Below are 23,332 nucleotides of genomic sequence, written 5' to 3'. Positions count from 1 at the left end.
CGTTACTCCCTTGTACAGGAATATCTACTTAACGTAAGTGACCACATGTCGACCTTGGCATTATTTAGTTCCAAGATAACATTGCATTCCGTTTGTGCCATGTACCGCACCTTTTCCTCGGAAAGTTTTGGGCATAGACAACAATTTTGGCCTTTCAGCGAGACCATATATCCATCTCTCTAAGATACAACCTTACGTTGTAGAATACAGAAATAATTTAATGGAAAATTTACTGCAATAAAGGGACAATTCAGCCAAGTGTGCTTATGTTTTTATCGTGTCACAAATTCTTTCATGAAATTGTTGTTATTGTCTTTTCATGCCCATATATTGATACAAGCTTATACTTCCAATACGTTTCTTAAATAATTGAAAAAAGGAAAGTACCTTATATGCTACGAAATCTAGCTGCAACATTTATGTTACCTTCCATAGACACAGATGGTGTAGACATCATGTCGAGGGCCATGGGTGGTCAGATTCTCCTTGGTTAAAATTGTCAAAAATGAGTTCTTAGTCTATCATTTTGTTGTTTTATTGAAGGAAATATAATTTTTCAATATTTGTTGGAGCGCCATATTTGTACACCAGATATTGTACCGTGCCTCTTAAAGTTTGGTAATGATGATGATTATGTGGAATCGAAGTGAGAATTAGACACACTCTTTTATATACATATACATTGTATATTCGATTTTTGTGGGTTTTTTTGTCTTTCCCTCCATTCTTTATCTATTGGCACTTTATGGCCGCATAAATCGCCACGTATGGGGTCGTTGTCGTATTATGGTGTAGTTAACTCACTTCATTTCCACTGTCTCGAACTCTCATTTGTTTAAAGGTGATAATAGCTTGTGTGTCTTTTGCACAATTATTAGTGATTACAGGAGGTAGACACTGCTGGTGGACTTTTAAGTCCCCAAGGTATATCTTAGATTGCTTGTCACGATTTAGTTTATTTGAATAGTTACACAGTTCAGAACATCCAGATTTTGACATCTATTTCTTTCGGCCTGTTTCGGGTTTTATTTGCCTCTCATAGCATCACTGACGAATTGTATAAGACTGAAACAACTGTTGGTTAAGTTTAATTCATTTTGATTCCACTGTATCAAACTGTTTCGAAAGGTGTTAATATCTTGTGCGTATTTTGTGCAATCCATCGAGCGTAGAGCCTAGTATTTCATTATCATCTTCATCAATTCTCCACTAATCATATAAGTCAAACTGAACGGTTCAAGAACAGATACATGCTTGCTTCACCCATCTCTCAGTTGATCAGTTTGTTCCTCATAACGTGGTAACACGAAACATTGATTGGTAGGTTTTCTCAGGGAGATAGTCGAAAAACTACTATTAGATAAAATCCGTCATTTTCTTGATCTCTCCTATGACCTAGGGCAGCACAGCAATTTAATGTCACATTTCATATACACCAACGAAATTAAAAGTTCAAGCATGAAATTTGTTGAACCAAATGTATGACATTTATGTTAGTAATGATCAGTGACAAAAATGGAAGTTAATAAATTCATAAATAATTAAATAAATAAAGCAGTGCTAGATATCATCACAACAGCATTTAATATTTATTTCTTGCATTATGATAAACACATTCTTCCTTGCAACTACTATCAGTTTACGTCGGTGGAGTTTGGAGATGAAACAGAACTTGGAGCTGTGATGGACGTTTTCTGCCTTGTCGTAGTAGTAGGTGAAGTAGGGGTGGACATTGATGTGGTACTCGGCTTCGGTTTTGTTCCGATGGTTGTTAAAGAGGATTGATAAGCACCCAATGCTGAATTGGGAAGGAAATTCATTTGCATATTGTTGACTGCTACTGGATCGAACACAGGCATCGCAATGTTGGAATTTTTATTTGGCACTTGTGGACTGAAGAGCGAGCTGCCCTGTGTCACAATGGAATTTCCGATGTCAGTGGAGTTGAAAATGTCTACAGCGCTAAAGTGCATTTTGGCCTGGTTTATCTCAGTGGGATTAAACACCATAGCGTTACCATTAGGAGAGAGCTGCCCTGGAGTGAATTTGGAGTTGTACTGACTAAATGCATTAGATGTAGAGTTAACGTCCTTGTTTTTATCAACATGTATAAAAGGCGGCTGGAAATTCATGTGAATATCGTTGATCTTTGTAGGATCGAAATTTGTCTGAGACGCTTTTTCCGAATCGTAACCAGGATTACGATCAAGCATATTAGCGGGGTCAAAGTTCATTCGTGCATTGTTCACATCATTTGGATTAAAAACAGCCGTATTAACTTCCGAGGGATTAAAACTCCCGCCAAACACAGATCCCCCAGCACCTCCAACACTACCCACTCCCAAAAATGTTGACATATAATTCATCATTGAAGAGCTAGCTGAACTATTTTGATGTTTGTTAACTTTCATATCTGCCATAGGCGCTTGATTGACTTTGTTGGGGTCAAACATTCCGGTGAAAACAGAATTATCCATCATATTCATTCCGTTTGAGCTAAAGAAGTTGTTTTTGTTGGTAGCACCGACCGACTTATTTAAATTCTTATTTGTAAGAACATTTATCTTCATGGGGTCAAACATTGCGTTGCCTGAATTTTCATTGAAACCCATCTGCTGGTTGATGTCGAAGCTCATCTTTGCGTGATTCACATCAGCTGGATTAAACATGACAGATATACTTTGAGACTGGTCATGATTAGGCTGAGAGGCAGTCTGAGACCCAATGTTACTCTCACCGCCGCTTTCTCCCATTAATGCCGCCATCATGGGAGACACCACTGATTGGAATTCTCCCATTTGATTGATTTGATTAGGGTTATATGCAGCATTTGCCATATTAGTGTTCTGCCCTGCTTGTATCTGATTGTATCCCATCATCAGAGATCCTGGGCTGAAATTCATCATCTGGGCAATGCCTGCATTTACGTTGTCGGGGTTAAACATGAGTCCGTCTGCTCCAGTTGTAGTAGCAGTCGTGGTTGACGTAACACTTGTCTCCGGTTGTTTGGTAGACGTAACGGTACTCGATAGAGTTGTAGATTGTCCTGAATCTTTTGAGTTTGAACTGGTTGTCTGTGGTTTAGGTGTATTGATTTCTGCAGCGTCTGTTCCATTTTCATCGCGAGCCGATTTTCGTAGAGATATTGTCATGTGTGTGCTAGGTAATGTATGTCTGCCTCCACCGACAAACAGAGATTTATATAATATTTCTGGGTCGAACTGGCGTTGGGCAGCATTTGTCTGATCGGGATTGAACTTCACTGACTGTAAAGTGTTGTTTATAGATGACGTGCTACCCATATCACTGATCGGTGACAATAAATGTGTGTGGAATTCATTCCCGTTTTGCTGACGAGAAGGTGTTTCGGATTGTATGGATTGCTCTGATTTACCATTACCGATATGGTTATTTACTGATGACTGCACAGTAGCACTACCTTCATTTCCAATAAACTGCAAGTAGGTGTTTGGTACAGTGTGTACTGCCGGATGATTGAATGTATCTGGATTGTATACCGACTTGTGGACGACCTGACTTGCCTGGTCCTTCGTTGGCTGTTGTTTTGTCTGATGATTTGGCTCTACACCGTGACTCATTAGCATCTTGTTGACTGTATCTGCATTGAACATGTTCTTCGGCAACTTCCGATTGCCAGAAGACTGCGGATACAAACCAGGCTGAAACCCATTGCTTCCAAACGAGTTGATTTTATCGGGATTAAATGTAAATTTCAGGCCTTTAATGCCTAGTGCTGTCATCATTATATCAGGATTCAAAATTAAGCTGAGTAGTTCCCATAATGTTTGGTTTCTTCTGTTGTTCTACGGCAGAATTATCCGTCTGAACCTGATTGACGTATTGTGTGTTCTGAGGTACCTGGTTTTGCTTAGCAAAGTTCCATTGGTTTGCGGTGATGTAATTTTGCTTTGCCATGAATGCATTCGGGTTGTATTGAGACGTCTCTGCTTCTATCGATGCCATGAGTCTGTTTGGATCAAATGACGTATCCACTTCCATATTAGAGGCTGACGGCCGGCCACCGCTTACAGCAGTCTGAAACATCGAGTTAGAAATACCCTGGACCGTGTTACCATTTCCACCTCCCATACTAGACGCCGTCATCTGTCCAGGGTTAAATTGTGACTGGCTAACTGAAGTTCCCATTTGTGGCTGCTGGTTCCTAGAGGGATCAACGGTCTGTTGTGAGAAAGCCGGTGCTTGACCACCGTTCAAACCAAGTGGCTTATTGGATAGGTTATTAGAGTGAGAATATCCTTGACCTTCCTGCTTCATTTGGGAAGCTCCTGCCATTGTCGAAGGTTTATATTGGCTACTTGAAGACTCACTGGTGATCCCATGAGATATGTGTGGATACTGACCAATATGTGTTGCCTCAGGTGGACTTTGGACGTTAACTTTGTCATATGTCTGACTTTGAGCTTGACCTTGTATCTGATGAGATGGTACTTGTTTATTCAATTCCAGATTGATAATATTCGAAAGCGTCTTTAGAGTGTTTGCGTCCATTTGTGTGAGACTCTTTATGAGGTAGTTTGAGAATGCGTCGCCATTTTGCCCGGCGGTGATGCTGTGTGAAGCAGGTTGCTGGGTGGAAGGGGGGCGAGTAGTGGGCTGGGTTTTCACCCCTTTGCTGCCTTCGCCTACAGGACTGAGGTATGCAGGTAGATGGAAAGGTTCGGGGTCATCAACACTAGTGCTAAGGTCAAGGCCGGGTAGTGCGATTGAACTGGTACCTGTAAAGATAAAGAAAAACACATAACACCATGTTGCAAAATGATATTTATGTGTTGATCAATTAAATAGATGCAGACTAAATAGTTATTTTAAAAAATCCCATTATGTATAGCAGTGATTGATTTTGTTGTCAACATATATCATGCATGTTGAATGTTAGCATAGTCTTCATATGTCTGACAAAAGAGTTACAAAGTTCTCGATAGCCAAAGCAGTCTTAACATAAAGAGGTGACTTCAGTTAATTTCCTCTGTGATTTTACAGAATGGGGGTGATCGATATCGATATCTTTGACAAGCTTCTGATTACTCGAATACCTCGTAATCCTCTAACTTTTTACATGGTTCATACGATTTTGAGTTGGTGGGGTTTAATTGTATATTGACAATGCTGCCAAAGTGAGGAAATAAGTCGCTCTTATATGGTTCAAAAGTACATTCTGTACTACGATAAAACATGACCTCTGGTTCAATTTCAAACTACTGGTAGACAAGTTCAAAATAAGTAACGCCTGGCTATTTTTTGTTAGGTTATAGGAATTATAAAATGTAATATTTTATAAGTATTCATAGTGACGGGGTTATATGAGTCGAGATGGTGGTGATTGATAATTATTGATTAACTGTGGTTCTTAATTCCGGAATTCGGAATTACGTATATGTTTGAAACATTAAATACGAACAATGCAACGTTTTTTGCTTAGGGAATGCACCTTATATATATGACTAAGCATTATTTTGAATAATATTGAATTTTCTTCATAATCAAACGTATACGTGGTACTTACCGGAAATCAACACTATCGTCATAGCAACGGCAGTCCAAGTCACATTGCTCCTCATCCTCGTTCGTAATTATCAACTAATTAATCAATTAACAGCAAATACTCGTAAATGTTTTCTAAAATACAGAACGTAATATAACTCTAACAGTTGTCATCTCCAAGCATGATGTCCAGTTAGCATTATCGGAGAGTCAGATAGGTTGCCTCGGTTTATCTCCATTTCCCGCCATCATCAGTTACGTCACTTCCCCCTGGAAGCAGCTGTGTGGCTTTTATCTTCAATTAGACACGCAGGCGATACGCTTTTTATCTTTGGGTATTATAATATCGGGTATTTAGGACGTCACAACAAATGGCCATAGGTGGGAAGTTTACTTTAAGCATGATAGATGGATTTTCAGAAATCAATCGATTTTATTACGTCTAGATCTATTTCATTCAAACAATTTCCATTTATGATTACAACTGTCAAAAATTTAATGAAAAACTTTGTAAGAAACGTATTTTTCTCATTCAATTTAGCTGTCATTGTAACCGTCGTCATTATCGTCCAGATTCCTGTTTCCTAAGACCCCTAATAAACGACTCGAATAGAGATATCCACTTACATTTATTGGTGACGAACGAAAACTTCTTCAGCTGGATTCAACTTTTGATGCATCAAGTGCTTGAATGACTAATATGAGCTGATAATGGAGTTAGATATATTATCATTATATTGTCAGCGTAAATCGGCAATTTATGCATAGGTAACGAGGTTATGACAATGTTCAATATAAGAAATTATGAGTTAGTTTAAAGCAGGCAATTTGAAATTGTGATCTGCGTGTTTCTATTTATTTAAGTAAGCTGTGCAGAACTGACACTATCGCCAATATTTTAAGATAACGATAGGATATAGATTTCTGCAAAATGAGAGATTTAAATTTGTTCCTGTTTTGGTCCCTGTTGATGAAGATCATTGCAAACATTTATGATCGGCGTCGGGATCTCATCGGGACGTTTCGAAATTCCCTGTTTGAGGAGCGTTGATATGCCTGGTGATTCTATTATCACTACCCTAGTGCTCTCTTTGAGGACGTTACATTACTTTGGCGTAGAAACAGGAGACACTTACCCTTCCGGGACGCCTGGCCTCTCGTTCTTGTATCTTTTCAATTGTCTCCATGTATATCTAGAAGTTATTCATAGTTTGCCATTGTTTTTATAGATTTTAAGCTAGGATTACTATTCCGTTTAATGTCTGCATTCTCTGTCTGTTTCTATATAATATAGCAACCCATCGTTTTATACACGTGTGCATCAAAATCACAAAATAATGTCATTCTTTATGGCTGCTTCGATGACTATAAAGAATGACAACATTTGATATATGCTATATGACTTTAGCCTGGACAATAATGTTGGATCAAGCATCAAAACACATAAATTCTTTAAACTGAATTGACTGTTTATATTGTACGGTGGTCCAACAAATTTTCATTGAAATGTTCAAACATATTTCAAAAATCAATTACCATATGAAACATGTGCAATAGATACAGTATTTTGGTTGAATGTTGGGATGCAAAAGCCCCCATAGTTAATGGAGTTTGCAAAATCTTTATATTTCTCTGAAACAATTATTGTATAAATTACTAAAAAGATGACCGTTCTGGGTTCTGGTCAGCAGGATGACCCCCAATAGTTGCAGGTTGACCAATTTGGCGGTGATAACCCATATTCCAGTGTAGGCGAGGAAGATAAGCAATTGATCAAGGAAGCTATGTCATTTTCTACAGAACTTCGACGATGTCAACTCTCGCTCGTGTTTGTTTGCTGGTTGTTCTTCCGTTATGTTTAGCTGATGGTGAGTTATGTTGGGCCGACAGTGAGTTTGTGTTTAGTGTATAGTGAGTTTATTTTAGTCATTGACGAGTTTATGTTAAGTGTATGGTGAGTTTATGTTAAGTGTATGGTGAGTTTATGTTAAGTGTACGTTGAGTTTATGTTTAGTGTATGGTGAGTATATGTTAAGTGTATTGTGAGTTTATGTTTAGTGTATGGTGAGTTTATGTTCAGTGTATGGTGAGTTTATGTTCAGTGTAAGGTGAGTTTATGTTAGTGTATGGTGAGTTTATGTTCAGTGTAAGGTGAGTTTATGTTTAGTGCATGGTGAGTTTATGTTTAGTGTATGGTGAGTTTATGGTGAGTTTATGTTAAGTGTATGGTGAGTTTATGTTAAGTGTATGGTGAGTTTATGTTAGTGTATGGTGAGTTTATGTTCAGTATAAGGTGAGTTTATGTTTAGTGTATGGTGAGTTTATGTTTAGTGTATGGTGAGTTTATGTTTAGTGCATTGTGAGTTTATTTTAAGTGTATGGTGAGTTTATATTAAGTGTATGGTGAATTTATGTTAAGTGTATGGTGAGTTTATTTTAAGTGTATGGTGAGTTTATGTTTAGTGTATGGTGAGTTTATGTTAAGTGTATGGTGAGTTTATGTTAAGTGTATGGTGAGTTTATCTTAAGTGTATGGTGAATTTATATTAAGTGTATGGTGAGTTTACATTAAGTGTATGGTGAATTTATGTTAAGTGTATGGTGAGTTTATATCAAGTGTATGGTGAATTTATGTTAAGTGTATTGTGAGTTTATGTTAAGTGTATGGTGAGTTTATTTTAAGTGTATGGTGAGTTTATGTTTAGTGTATGGTGAGTTTATGTTTAGTTTGTGGTGAGTTTATGTTAAGTGAATGGTGAGTTTATGATAGTGTATGGTGAGTTTATGTTAAGTGAATGGTGATTTTATGTTTAGTGTATAATGGGTTTATGTTAAGTGTATGGTGAGTTTATGTTTAATGTATGGTGAGTTTATGTTAAGTGTATAGTGACTTTATGTTAAGTGTATGGTGAGTAAATGTTTAGTGTATTGTGAGTTTATGTTAAGTGTATGGTGAGTTTATGTTAAGTGTATGGTGAGTTTATGTTTAGTGTATTGTGAGTTTATGTTAAGTGTATGGTGAGTTTATGTTAAGTGTATGATGAGTATATGTTAAGTGTATGGTGAGTTTGTGTTAAGTGTATGATGAGTAAATGTTAAGTGTATGGTAAGTTTATGTTAAGTGTATGGTGAGTTTATGTTAAGTGTATTGTGAGTTTATTTTAAGTGTATGATGAGTATATGTTAAGTGTATGGTGAGTTTATGTTAAGTGTATGGTGAGTTTATGTTTAGTGTATTGTGAGTTTATGTTAAGTGTATAGTGAGTTTATGTTAATTGTATGGTGAGTTTATGTTTAGTGTATGATGAGTATATGTTAAGTGTATGGTGAGTTTATGTTAAGTGTATGGTGAGTTTATGTTTAGTGTATTGTGAGTTTATGTTAAGTGTATAGTGAGTTTATGTTAAGTGTATTGTGAGTTTATTTTAAGTGTATGATGAGTATATGTTAAGTGTATGGTGAGTTTATGTTAAGTGTATGGTGAGTTTATGTTTAGTGTATTGTGAGTTTATGTTAAGTGTATAGTGAGTTTATGTTAAGTGTATGGTGAGTTTATGTTTAGTGTATTGTGAGTTTATGTTAAGTGTATGGTGAGTTTATGTTAAGTGTATGGTGAGTTTATGTTAGTGTATTGTGAGTTTATCTTTTTCGTGTCTGCTGCGTTTCTGTTCCGTGTCTGTGCGTTTCTGTTCCGTGTCTGTGCGTTTCTGTTCCGTGTCTGGTGCGTTTCTGTTACGTGTCTGGTGCGTTTCTGTTCCGTGTCTGGTGGTTTGTTTCGTGTCTGGTGCGTTTCTGTTTACGTGTCTGGTGCTTTCTTGTTCGTGTCTGGTGCTTTTCTGTTCCGTGTCTGTGCGTTAATGAGTTTATGTTAAGTATGGTGAGTTTATGTTTAGTGTATAGTGAGTTTATGTTTAGTGTATGGTGAGTTTATGTTAAGTGTATAGTGAGTTTGTGTTTAGTGTATAGTGAGTTTATGTTAAGTGTATGGTCAGTTTATGTTAAGTGTATGGTGAGTATATGTTTAGTGTATGGTGAGTTCATGTTAAGTGTACGATGAGTTTATGTTAAGTGTATGGTGAGTTTATGTTAGATGTATTGTGAGTTTATCTTTAGTGTATAATTAAATTATTTTTAGTGTAAAGTGAGTTTATGTCTAGTGTATGGTGAGTTTATGTTTAGTGTATAGTGAGTTTATGTTAAGTGAATGGTGAGTTTATGTTAAATGTATGGTGAGTTTATGTTAAATGTATGGTGAGTTTATGTTAAGTGTATGGTGAGTTTATGTTTAGTGTATGATTAAATTATTTTTAGTGTATGGTGAGTTTATGTTTAGCCTTTGACGAGTTTTATGTTAGTGTATGGAGAGTTTATGTTAAGTGTATGATAAGTTTGTGTTATGTTGATAAATGGTGAATTTATATTTAGTGTATGGTGAGTTTCTGTCAAATTATGTTAAACCGATGCTGAGAGTTTGTAAAGGAAGTGGGAACTTATCATCAGAAGGTATTGTTATAGCATGTTTTCGATCTTTTTGTAATTATATAAGAATTATTTATAAATGGTAAAGTTTATTGCTAATAATATTTAAATGAGATTCAACCGGGAGCTGTCTTTTGTTATTGTGTTGTTACTTTTTATTTGTCTAGCACGTCATTGGCATACATGTATATGTCTATTACAAACTCATTTCGTTTGTTTATATCACAGCTTTTGAAACCCAACTATGATTTTTTTATATAATACAGATGATCATATTTGCCCTAATGTCAAATAGTCAAAGTCTTGTGTATTCTCAAATTCTCGATAATTTCCAGGAACTTTTGACCCTAATGCCTTAAACCAGAACTTTGGTTCTGGAGGGTTCAGCTCCAATGGTTTTGGTGACGGTAGCAGCAGCAGCAGTACCGGAAGTGGTTCATTCGACCCTAACGCAATCAACAGTAACTTCGGAGGCGACGGAAGCAGCTCCGGGTTCGGAAGCAGTACTGGTGGATTTGGTAGTGGCAGTGGATTCTCCAGCGGATCCGGGGGAAGGTCGGTTTTTTTTTTTTTTTTTCTTGTTTTGTTATTTTTGATATAAGGAATATTAATGTTTGGTTGTCTTTTATTGAACAATGATTATATATTTCAGCAAAAGATATGTCTTTATAACATAAACCCAACGAATATGAATCTATATCATGTACTTACTGGTGTCAAGGGTTGCATTTCTTTCTTTGTTTCTTTTCTTTTTTGTGAAACGAACAATTGTGATAAAAAATGATTTCTTTGATAAAGAAAGAATGTGTTTTTGTGTTACGGATGTAAATCTCTCAGCCAGTCTATTATAAGCATTTCCATGTTTGTATTGCTCGTTACCAATATCTGGGCGTTCTATTTCAGTGGCAGCAGTGGGTCGTTTGACCCTAATCAATTTACATCTGGTGAAGGTACATCCGGTTCTTTTGACCCAAATTCTTTTACCGGAAGTTCATCTGGCTCCTTTGATCCCAACAGTATAAACAACTTTGGTTTGTATATTTTCATATTGCAATTGTTTTTCTGAATGCTTAGAATAATATGATAGTTTTTATGAAGTTCTTCAAATTGAAGTTTTATCAATGATGCTATTTTTCTACAAAGAATTTAACTAGTAGTATTTGATAAAATATATGAAATTACAAATGTTATTCTGCTAGGGGCATTTTCTTCTTCTAAGCCAACTAACTTGATTAATTATGGAAGACTACATTTAAAAAATCAATAATACCCGAGTAAGATTTAATTTCAGAAATGGAAATAGTTTTAGTATCTACGGAATGGTACAGGGTTTGATAATAAGGTTACCAGAAAAAAAATGAAATGATTTTCAAAAATTGATTACTTCCTCTATTATCAGGAACTGGAAGGAGGAAAAGAACATTTAATCCTGACGTCATCAATTCTATGCCGAACTTTGACCCTAACTCTATGTCAGCAGGATCATTTGACCCTGACTCCATGAAAGCTGGCTCATTTGACCCCAACTCCATGAAAGCTGGATCATTTGATCCCAACTCCATGCACTTTGGATCATTTGATCCAAATTCAATGTCGGCAGGAAGTTTTGACCCAAATGCTAATCCACTTGGGAAAAAGAAATAGAGCACATTTGTTATTAGATATTTTTGTTATTCTTTGTGAATGTTAATTGTGGAGACAATAGATTGGATTGTGGTTGACGAGAATATTTTTTGAATGTTTCGTGTATATTTTATACAGATATCCATCACACGTATTATCTAGTTTTGTTTATATAACTTACAAGTATTAACACAATTTTAAAACTGGAGATGTACTTCCAAAGGATCATATGTTTTATTTAATTTTTTCTATGAAAAGCAAACACCAAAATGTCTTATGAAGACAAAAAATATAGTTATATATATATACAACGGTTTAATGATACGGACTGATTATGTACAGTTTCTTAAGATATCAGACCAGAGATAGAGATTTAAGTTCCTAACAAGATTTTGACCCTAGTATCCAATATTTTCCTTAAACATTTCATGACATCACCGAGGAGTCAATATAGTTTTTGTTTTTAACATTAATATAAATCATATAACAATGTAAATGAAGACTTTGGTTGAGGGGATTCAGTGGTTTTACGGATCTGCCCTGAACTATATCCCCCTCGACCTTCGGCCTCGGGGAATATTGTCCAGGTCAGCTCCAAAACCATGGATTGCCCTCAACCAAAATCTGCATTTGCATAATATTCATTAAATAATTGCAAGTCATCTTCATTTGATCGTTGAAATGCTACAGGCCTTTGTATAAAATTATAATATGAATAATTGTTTATTTTTCATTCTTACAAATAACATAACTAGCAACAATACCTTAGACATTTTACTGACAAATCACATCCTTCTTGAAAGGAAATTAAAGAATTAAGAAAGCAGTAAAACAGTCATTTGGACATAGCAAGAACATATACATTATTTTTTGGTTCCTTCGCCGTGGATATCTCCGAGAACGATTACGGTGAGGTCATTTCCGGTCCCATACCCGGAAGCCACACGGCTGGCTTATCATCTTTAGCTTTGCTGAATGATGTCTGGATCATGTTAAAGTCATCTTTTGTCTTCATTGGAATATCGGATGTGGTGGGTGTTACGTTCATAATTATGGTTGACCTCGTTTCCGAAGTCGTAGGTGGTGCTGTTGATTCTGTTTTTGCAGTCGTTGTGGGCAGTGTAGTTTTTAAAATAGGAGGAGATGCTGTTTTGTTTTGTTGTTCGAGCAGCTTCATATAATTTTGGTATAAGCTGGAAAATGTAACCGCGTGCTCATTGGGTTTTAAATTAATTTTCGCAGCCAAGTCATTGAATTCTTTGAGAAGCAGTTGGAATGGGACTTGCTGCACACCATTGTTTGGGCGGGCATTCGTCAAAGAAGTAACGTGTTCTGGTCTGGCTGATTCTGGTAATTCAAAATGCATTGGCTGTATTGGTTCAATGTGGCTATGTACACTTGTTATTAAACTGTCTGGTTCAATAATCATACCTTCTATATACGGCTGCATAGGTCGTTCGATGATCGGTACAGCATCCAAATGAATGGCGTCAGCCACTATATGGAATCTACCGGCCATAAGTTGTTTTAGTAACCCTAACATAGGTCTGCTGTTCTTAGCCAGGGTCATTTGGATGGGCTTCGGCCTTGTTGCCATGAAGTTCGACGGCCATTTGTTTTGCTGCTCAAGCGATCCTTGGCCGTATGATTCTTTGCCAGGTTTGAAATAGTCGTGTATCAATTGTGGGGCAAATGCTACACCAGCATTATTCGATGGTCTACTTACTTCATTTTCATTTTGACTGGGTAACATTGGTCTCTGATGAAACATATACGGTCCATGATTACCGAGCGTTTGACCAGACAATGGTCTGGAGTTTGCATTAAGAAAGTGACCAGCTGATATAAATTCCGGTCTAGATGCAGTCGTCAAACTTCCTAAAGTAGAAACAAAAGAAGAACATAATTTAGCGTGACAGAAACGTGAATACATGGGTACACTCATTTAAGATTTCAACGTCGCGTGACATTAAATTTCACGAATACTAAGTTAGAGCAGTACGTCTTTGACAACTGAAGGCTAAAAGTGACCCGTTTAAATTACATGATTATAACATCAAGTCAATCGACTTATAATTATAGTTGTTTATGAAATTATTAAGGAAGCAAATTATAAAGTTTTAAATTGATACAAATCAATTACCTCTTGCAAGCAAAAGAAGGAGACAGAAAACCGCTTGTGGCATGGCGGAGATATGCGTTGTGCAGCGAACCCGTCTCTGGCGAGGCTTTCTCTGTATTAACATAATTGAGAAACAGGTGGAATATACGTAAACAGCCTGGCTGATATGGTATCTTTAAGTCATGGAAATACTGATAATAACCACACCCATGATATCAATACCTAAGCATGTCTGCAGGATTATAACTTTATTTATATATAACTGATGGATCGAAATATAGCCGTGAATATAGATACACATGTTTTGTAAAGTCAAACCTGTCTATAAAGGTCACTCAATAGAGAAGAAAAGTTTCTTTTAACAGGAGGAAGATGACCTTAGAAGTTTTTAAACAATAATTTGTGGTAAATGTTTTTATAGAAAGGTTTTTGTTATGAATACGCTGTCTTTGACTATATTAATGTGTTAGGGAGAAAGTGGATTTGTGTATGTTTTTAACCCGTCAGGTGTGCCTTAGTACTACTGGTACTAGCCGCTTCTGTATGGAGTCACTACATATTCAGGAATTTAAAACATCGCGCTGTTTACTACTACCATAATACGAATAGGTACCACAGGGTAATTTTAGTTATTCAGTAGCACTTTTTCTGATAATACCGGTATATACAATAATATTACAATAGATAATGCTTCGATGTATGTCCTAAATAAAAGTGGTGGAGTAAATAATGTTTAAAACCACTCGCAATATTCCCCGTTATCCGTCTGAACATTGCATAAATTTAAGTGCAGACTGTGATCACTGGAATTCAATTCCAAATTGTTTTTAAGAAAATATTCTTTAAAAGAAATATCTACAAAGTAAGTATTGTATAGAATAATTATCTTTTAAAGTTTTGCATCGTGCAAAGTGGAGGAACTCGTCTATGATACATTAAGTCAGCAAAATGTGAGATGAGACAAGCTAAATGGTTAATCGTTATTCAGAAAACTTTGAATACCATTAGCTGAGAAAAAAAGAAGCTATCATCCGAGAGATCGTCACATTTTGATTGATATCTAGAGTTAATAACGCTAAACAACACCTCTGTGGCTTTGTTTTCATTTTAAATGTCCTGTGGTCTGTCTGTGGAAAGAAAATGTGGAAAAAACGGGATTGAATCATATTTAAGGCTATTAGCTTCTGATAAGATCGAATGTAATTTTATCAAAGGCGACACAACCAGAATCAAGTTATTAAATCCTGGCTTCTCGGGGCAAAATTTAAAAAACCAACGAAATGACGCAACCGTACGATTTTCACCGATGTTAATATAGTGCTACATGAAACAGAATTTATATATATGAACCAGTGTTAAAGTGAAAAACATCGTGCCTCCCAAGCTTTTAATTAAGGTAAATAGACAATGCGTGTGGGTCGCTTGGAGATATCGGTGACCCTCAACAAACACCGTAGGGAGAGTGAGGACGATAAAGAAGGGACGGTCCATGATCACAAACACAAAAGAGAATGTTCAGATATTCAGAAGTATTGAATCAAAGACCTGAGCAAGCCGCAATCAATTAAAATATGACATCGTGAAGACTCTACCATGGCCCATTTAATTTTTTTACGGTAAAGCTTTGTCAATAATACTTCACTAAGACAACACAACTACACCAACATCACTATTTTTAGATAATCTTTGATCTACAAAGAATTTCATATGTTATTATGCACTATTGAATTCATGTTTGATCATAAAATATAGTTAAAAAGAAAAGCTATTTATGTATGGGTTTTTTCCCCCAAAGAATTAAAGTTTGTATTATCATACTCACATTCATGTTTACCTGCTTCTGACTTGAAACTGACATCAAATTGAATAACATACATGTACATGACTGTATGTCTCATTGTGTTGTGTCTATTTCCACACAAAAACATTGTCTGTTTGAATTGATATAACTATATAATGTACAAAGACAAAAACGTATGAAACTTTTTTCTTTTATCTTGAATATTACGCGAAAAATGTGTTTTTGTACGTTGAAAATCGGTAGATAATCATTACCTACCAGTACAATGAAATATTAGTTGTCGAAAAACAATTGCTGATATCCCCTTATTTACGATGATGACAGTGAAAAACAAAGTAAGGTATTCATATTATTTTAAAAATTCATTTAAGAATCAACACATTGCTTTCACGTGAATATCGTAGATTCTGTGACTTTAATCTCGTCACTTTTCGTAATATCTAAACACACCTATTTAAATTCACATCTATTTACAATGTACATCCATACATATATATTTATGCTAATTAAGTTACGTTCATACAAATTTTATAATTTTTAATAATTGTATTCAAATTGAATTTAGTTCCATTAACAAATTTATAATATTGTTTGTTTGGAATCCTTTATTTATTTAAGAAATTGTATTTCAACTGTCAAAAGATGGCTTAATCATGGAGAATTTCTGAAGGTTGTCATGATATGCAATTAGAGGCCGTTGCTAGGAACGCAAGCACCGATTATTCAATACAAGAAATACGAAATTTAGTGCGCTGTATTTGCATATATATTGTATTGACATATAAAACTCTCTGACAACGATGAAATAGGTTCAAAAAGTAAATCCACTAACAAATACGGAATTAGTTCATGCTACATTGTTACTATATACCTTAGGTTTTTGTATCATTTCATTCATTTCAATTATAGATCTAAAGATAACAATCCATTACATAATCAAAATAATGGTTCGCCGTGTATAATACATGCAAGTTTCTATTGAAAACACTGTCTATACTTAGCTATCAGATAGGCGATTAACCCACATTACACTTGGATTTACAAATGAAATATTTGCATAATGACTTTTGGTCTTGTCATTTTCAGCACTAATCGGCACTGCCAGTGTATTAGAGGCTCATTGACCCATTTCTACTCTCATAGCGACCAGTGTTTTGGTGTATTTTGGTAGCACTCTGTTAAACACTTAGCAGGGTAGCACGGTTATTTGTCGAGTATCCACTAATCTTTTGTCAGTTTGCCCACACGGCTTGGCGTTGTTCAGGTGTATGAAGGATTACATGCTCACCATGTCCATTCATTCACGTATTTCAATACATATCATTGAGATAAGGTTCGGCTTTAAAAAAGAAGTAATAATGGCTTATAAAGAGCAACTATAAAAGGAATATGTGATTAATTTGCTTTATGAACCGAAACATTTTAACAATCACATTGACTCTATATGCATAGTGTAGCGTTTAAAAGCCAAACCACTCGGGACATGGAAGGGGGATGTGTATAGCCGACGTTACCATAAGAGGGACTTTACAACTTAATAATGCGGGAAAGCGTGCTTACGAAAAAACCAAATGTATCTGTCATGAAACCGATGAGACAGATGGAGGTGATCCCGTTCTACGAGGAACGGCTTGACATGGAGATGATGGAGGTTCTGAGGACAATGCAGTCTCCAGTCGACGAGAGAAGACGGGTACAGCAGCGAGTCGTCGATAAACATAGGTACGACTCCGAACGCCGGTATTGGATGGAAAGGGATAGTCAGGACAACGGACGCCGATTTCTCCGAAAGAGTATGAGTTTAAATGACATTCATTACAGTGGTCGGTTCCCCAAGTCATATTTGGAGATTCACCAGCAGCAAATGGATAACGCGAGGAATGAAAGTGTACCCAACTCAAGGGCCAACAGCAGTCAGGATGCTTACCAGTTTCGCCAATATCCGCGCGGGGATGTGAACAGTTCTAGATCAAGTATGGTACATCATGGCTCCCTGCCTTCATCCCGACTGTCTATGGCTAACATGCCCGGGGAAAACTTACGGAGGGAGACTCCAAACAGGTATGATTCCAGTCAATTTACTACTCGACCTGAAAATAACAATTCATATATTCCAGTGAATGATTCACGTAGTTACAGCTCACAAGGACCTGCGTATCAGGATGTTTATAGGAATCCAAACTTTTCTAAAGTTAATGATATGAATGTTTCTAGAACTGAAAAGGGTGAAGCTAGAAAAATGTCCCTACCCCTTCCAAATATCAAACCTGGACAGGGAGGTGAGCGGATAATGGTCACCATGTCGCCTGGGCAACCAGACCGAGTATCAATTCGAATGGCACAAGTACCCGGTATACCATCACCATCGTCTAAGTCGTCAGCTCCATCTCCAAGCAATCAAAGTTCTAATAAAGTGCAATATAAGTCATCATTAACTAATGGCCAGTCACGTGCTACATCCTCGCGACAGGAAGGACCGCCATCATCAAACTCATCTTCTTCAAATAGCCACTCAAAGAATTCATCGACGGTGAACGTTGAGAAAAGTCATCACAATACTAAAATGGAGAAAAATCATCAAAATGCTCCCAAAATGGAGAAAAATCATCAAAATGCTCCCAAAATGGAGAAAACTATTCAAAATACTCCCAAAATAGAGAAAAATGTCAAACGGAACACTGTTAAAAACGAGAGTGTAGAAAAAGCTGATAAACCGGCTTCATCGCATAAAAGAGTCAGCCATACTGAGAGGTCTGCTTCCTCGACACGAAGTAACCAACCGGAATGGTATAAAAGCATAGATTCAGACGGTACTCTAAATACAAAGGATGTGGAAAGGAAAAGTAGTCTTACTACAACAAGTGTTGCAAAAACGGACAAAAAAGTTGTAGCCACACAGAACCAGACACGTGTACAAAATACCAAAACACAACAAGACAGGACAAAAGGTATTCGGAAGACAATTAAGGAGAAGAAACCTCAACAAAGCTCTCTGCGGAAAACAAATTCGTTCAAAGTTGTAGGACGTTCCACAAACTTTTTCGGCTTCGTTTCTGTAGCAGACATTAGAGCAAAAAAGAAAGTAACATTTTCCAATACTGATTCTGAAAGGCCCGGAACGGCTTAATCTTGTATTCCCTGCTCACCAGTAATACAATGAAACATCGTGATATTTTACATTAATATGTATGGTTTAACATGGATTTAGAGCGAAAGTTGGTGTCGTTGATGTGCTATGTAAATCGCTTAAATGTAATAATTTAAAATGTGAATAGCATCGAATTTAACTTTTGAAAAGTCATATAACGACATTTTTAAACTCAAATGTATATCAACATTGAGCCATGGTGACTTAAAATGTGTACAACTTTGCGTTTTAAAATAGCATCGATGCGATTTCCATCAGTGTCAAATAATATCCAATATAACAGGAATACATTTCATAAGTTCTCATGGCAACTGGGCGTCATCACTTGTGATATTCGTGACAGTGTGACGTCAACATACATTGTTCGCATTGTAACAGTGCATGGTGTCATTGGTGCCAACGTGACACGCACTATATTGATATGTTACGCTTGTATATATACTTTATTTATTTAACATGTGTTTTAAGCACAGTAAAGTCTTATTAATTTGTACAAAGTCAATCTGTATTGGTGATTCCTGGGGGGAAGTGTCACACATTGATTACAGTACACAATATAAGACAGCACAAATTTTGATTAATAAATTCTAAAATAACATCTACAAGGTCAATATTTTCGTGACAGGATTAATTCTGAAACAACTTTAAAGACCTTCTGGCAAAAACAATTTTTAAGTTAATCTCTTGGCAAAACAGGCTTATTAGCTTTTACTAATCCGATAATCTGTATTAAGAGATTAAAATTCTCCGTATGTTATTCACAGCTTTTGTCGATTACCAGATATGGAAATCAGAATAAGACTCCTTTAATCTAAAGTGTATGTGTGAGTGTAATACACTCCTATAAAAGTACTGGTTCTTTTTTCTTTTTAAAATGTCGCCAGTAAATCCTATGAATCAGAAAATAAAGCTCTACCATACCTACAATGTTTCATGTAAAATATTCGTTTTAAACATTCGTTTTAATCGCTTATACATATATGTATTGTACATGCATCTACACATCAGAACACAATCTGGGCTTAAGTACGCGAGCAATGCGTTAGTCATTTGCCATCTTTTCAACTGTAGAGAATAGACATTTACAATATCACCAGAAAAGCAAATACAGACTAAGTCATATCACTATCATAAATCATACGTGCATTGTGAGTTTAACAGGTTCCGAATACCAAGCTAAAATCCCGATTACAGCTTTCGTATGTATGGGTTAAACTTTTGTCTTGGTGCCAGTTCTATTGAAAAAGACTGACGACTTACCTGCCACTAATATGGTACCTAATAAGTTGGTGTACACACCTGAGACAGGTATACAAGAGAAACCTATTACTAATAGGAGTCAATTTTGATATATGTAAATTTTATATATTATCTATAATTAGGTAATGAAATACACTCTTTCAACGATGTTGGGTTTTTGAAATATTTCATTGCATTTTCTTATGAAGCACTTTAACAGTACATAATCATACAATATATGTAAATTTTATGTATTATCTTTAATTAGGTAATGAAATACACGTTATTAACTGTGTTTGGTTTTTGAAATATTTTCATTGCGTTTTCTTATGAGGAACTTTAACAGTACATAATTATACATGTATTCAAAATATGCAGTTTAGTTTTGCAATTACACGATATATATAACAGTACTCATGAAATCATATCAACATAATCCATTAGTTTCCGTCCGCTGCCGCTTGATATGCCACTTCAATTCTCCATTAACAATGCTACAATCTGAATTTTGAATTTAACAGTAAAACTATTTGAAATCACTGAGAAAAGACAACACACACTTAAAAGTTTATGTAAATATTAAAACACGTCATTTTAAAAGTTGTATTCATGGAATTTTCTAAAGCTTTCGTCACTTTTTAATTTGCTACGAGACTGTTTAAATACTCAATTAGCAATGTTTGGTTTAAAACTTATTCACTCGTGAGTTTTATCAAATATTACCATTAACTGGAACTCTTAGAGAGTATTTGATACTCAGCTGTACACACGAGATTGGATATAATCAAATCAATAAGCGGACACGGAAAATACGTCATCATAGTAGCTAGTCGTACTTCAGTAGAAGAAATAACAATGATCTTAGCAAGCAAAGATCATATTTCAAGAAAGGTAAACATACCTTTATATGCCAACTTGATCTAAGTGAGTTTTCACAATATCTCATAAGTTGAATTGAAGAGTATACGAATTCAGAAACATAAAGTCAGATTAAATTTATTTATCCAAATCCTTTGTAAATATATTTATTTGTGTTTCATTTTAATGAGAAAAGAAAATTTATATTCCCATCTAGGAATAAGAAATCCGATCACACGACAAAAACATTCACAGGCAGTACTATAGAAAAAGGATATGAGCTATTTTAGAAAAACCCCTTTTATGTGAGTATGAAGAATGAAAAACCCAGTGGGAGTTATTTCTAGGGCTTATCTCATTATAATCGACAAGAAATCAATCGACAATTTGTCCAGTATCGATTTCATATGATAAATCGTATTTAAAACTATACTTCGTATTGGAGAAAAAGAAAATGAACAATAATGGCCCCAGGGTGTGAAATAGATTAATAATGTCATCCTTTATTGTCAATGATATTAGTTTTTTTCCCCAAAAATATGAAGTTTGTAAAACGAAATTGTAAAATGAATATAACACCAGTTTTTGTATTTAAATTTCTAGGGCATGCGGATGGATAAATTAATACATGTTATCCCATGTTATTAATATAAAGAGTAAATGACATTTTACACAAAAGCAAAAAACATAAGCTACTAAGTAATTGTTTTGCAACAGGTTTTATACAAAAGGGCAATTGAGATATTCCAGACCTTGTTGAGATAATGGAATGAATGACAATTGATTCTTGACGTACTTTGAATCACTATCAAAAATATCCTGTACTGTTAGAATGATTCTTACTGGTCATCAAACGATAGCAGAGCAGAATCATTGATAGGTTGGGGAAGTGTACACGAATATTATGATACCAAAGCTAACAAATTTACATACACTGGACACTGTTAGATGATGGGTTGTATTAAAAGCTAACAAATCCTCATACAACTAGGCACTGTTAGATAATGTGTTGTATTAAAAGCAAACAAATCTTCATACAACTGGAAACTGTTAGATAATGTGTTGTATTAAAAGCAAACAAATCTTCATACAACCTAGCATTGTTAGATAATGTGTTGCATGGTAAAGCTACCAAATCTTCATACAACTGGAAACTGTTAGATGATGTTTTGTATAATAAAGCTAACAAATTTTCATACAACCTAGTATTGTTAGATAATGTGTTGCATGGTAAAGCTAACAAATCTTTATACAACTGGGCACTGTTAGACAATGCATTGTATTATTAAGCTAACAAGTCTTCCGACAAATTTACATTGTTAGATAACGTGTTGCATGGCAAGGCTAACAAATCTTCATACAACTGGGCACTGTTGCATAATGTTGTGTGGCAAAGCTAGCGAATCCTTATACACTCGCACAAATTGGCACTGCATGATAATGTTGGGTGACATTATCAGACAAAATCTATATTGGTAGCGTTTAACGACAATATAAAGCAGATCGGTTGAACTTGAAAATACATGAAGCGTATAATTGTCACACAATGTAGGCATTTTGGATGATAAAGCAATTTAATATACTTATTTATAACTTTATCTTTTTAAAGTGCATTCGAAAGACAGCATTCTTTGTTTTAAATATTGGAACATTTACCCATTACCTATTTCAAATTATCGGTGCATAAATTGACTGAAAAATATTAGTTGTGAACTAACACAAAAAAATATATATAAAGTCAAATACTTAGAGATAACGGGGCAAGTTAACGTTTATGACCCCCCCCCAAAAAAAATCATATTCCTTATGATATATATAGGGTAAACTCAAATTCAATCATTCACTGACTGGAGCATAGTATTATCGACTGACATATCAGTTTTCTATCGATAGAGTAGATTGACAGGTTCATATTTCAGAAGAAGAAAAAAATCTTGCATTTTTCAATTAGATCGCCTCGTCTTTGATAAATCACAAAACCTATCCCAGAAGCAAACGATATTATGGATTAGTGTGTTATTAAAATTTTAATTTTTGACATACAAAAAAGGAGAAATGTGATGTATCTTAATTAACTGGGTCTTGTAACGGCAATCAGTTGTCCCTCTTTGTTAATCCATGGGAATTCGGGGAGTGTTGAGATATTCTATCTGTGCAGCCATTTAACTTTTCCTCACAATTACAGGAGAATGACTTTTCCCGTGAACCAAGGGACTAGATTATATACCATTCATAAAACGGCCCCCCGGTCTGCTCTATTTCCTTCTTTATAACGTAGTTGACAGCATATTCCGTTCACGGGGTGTAATTAGCTTAATTTGAATGGATGTCTTATTTACATATAGGATAGTGGAATTCCGTAATTAAAATAGAAACGCGAAGAGCATATCAACAAAACTAATATCTTTATAAATCAAACGGTTACCAAAGTTTTGTGACATCGAGTCTAGTAGTTATTCAGAAATACTGTCTCTATAACTCCCGAACAAAAGAATACAAAAATCGTAAATCGAACTCGAAATTAATTTTTCTTGAGTAA

The 23,332-nt window shown here is 35.5% G+C and overlaps 3 protein-coding genes across 4 annotated transcripts; 1 reads left to right on the top strand and 2 right to left on the bottom strand.

Annotated features, from left to right (window-relative positions):
- Positions 1-527: 527 nt before the first annotated feature.
- On the bottom strand, positions 528-5,757 carry LOC117323400 (serine-rich adhesin for platelets-like). The gene is given in 3 exon segments (XM_033878597.1): positions 528-3,767; positions 3,769-4,757; positions 5,546-5,757. Coding segments are annotated over 3 exon segments (3,177 nt in total). The 5' UTR covers positions 5,601-5,757; the 3' UTR covers positions 528-1,634.
- Positions 5,758-7,262: 1,505 nt separating this feature from the next.
- Positions 7,263-12,341, top strand: LOC117323399 (sericin-1-like). 2 transcript variants are annotated; one of them, XM_033878596.1, is made up of 4 exons: positions 7,263-7,391; positions 10,338-10,557; positions 10,906-11,033; positions 11,402-12,341. In XM_033878596.1, the coding sequence occupies exons 1-4, from the start codon at positions 7,334-7,336 to the stop codon at positions 11,644-11,646; spliced, it is 651 nt and encodes a 216-aa protein (XP_033734487.1). In that variant the 5' UTR covers positions 7,263-7,333; the 3' UTR covers positions 11,647-12,341. The 2 variants fall into 2 exon arrangements, with proteins under 2 accessions (XP_033734487.1, XP_033734486.1); XM_033878595.1 differs by lacking the exon at positions 7,263-7,391 and adding an exon at positions 9,409-10,026.
- A 161-nt stretch (positions 12,342-12,502) lies between these two features.
- On the bottom strand, positions 12,503-15,563 carry LOC117323398. Its single transcript, XM_033878594.1, has 2 exons — positions 13,769-15,563; positions 12,503-13,503 (listed from the first exon to the last, which is right to left on the bottom strand). The coding sequence occupies exons 1-2, from the start codon at positions 13,869-13,871 to the stop codon at positions 12,530-12,532; spliced, it is 1,077 nt and encodes a 358-aa protein (XP_033734485.1). The 5' UTR covers positions 13,872-15,563; the 3' UTR covers positions 12,503-12,529.
- Positions 15,564-23,332: the final 7,769 nt, after the last annotated feature.

Source organism: Pecten maximus, chromosome 3 (genome assembly GCF_902652985.1).
Source record: "Pecten maximus chromosome 3, xPecMax1.1, whole genome shotgun sequence".
NCBI lineage: Eukaryota > Metazoa > Mollusca > Bivalvia > Pectinida > Pectinidae > Pecten > Pecten maximus.
The sequence above is the reverse complement of the archived record's forward strand: the minus strand, read 5'-3'. Positions and strand labels throughout refer to the sequence as shown.

Coding starts and splice junctions, on each gene's coding strand:
- LOC117323398 (XM_033878594.1), bottom strand. CDS start 13,871: ATGTTAATACAGAGAAAGCCTCGCCAGAGACGGGTTCGCTGCACAACG. Junction 13,504..13,768: donor CCTTCTTTTGCTTGCAAGAG/GTAATTGATTTG, acceptor TTTCTACTTTAG/GAAGTTTGACGACTGCATCT.
- LOC117323399 (XM_033878595.1), top strand. CDS start 9,930: ATGGTGAATTTATATTTAGTGTATGGTGAGTTTCTGTCAAATTATGTT. Junction 10,027..10,337: donor TGGGAACTTATCATCAGAAG/GTATTGTTATAG, acceptor GATAATTTCCAG/GAACTTTTGACCCTAATGCC. Junction 11,034..11,401: donor CAACAGTATAAACAACTTTG/GTTTGTATATTT, acceptor CTCTATTATCAG/GAACTGGAAGGAGGAAAAGA.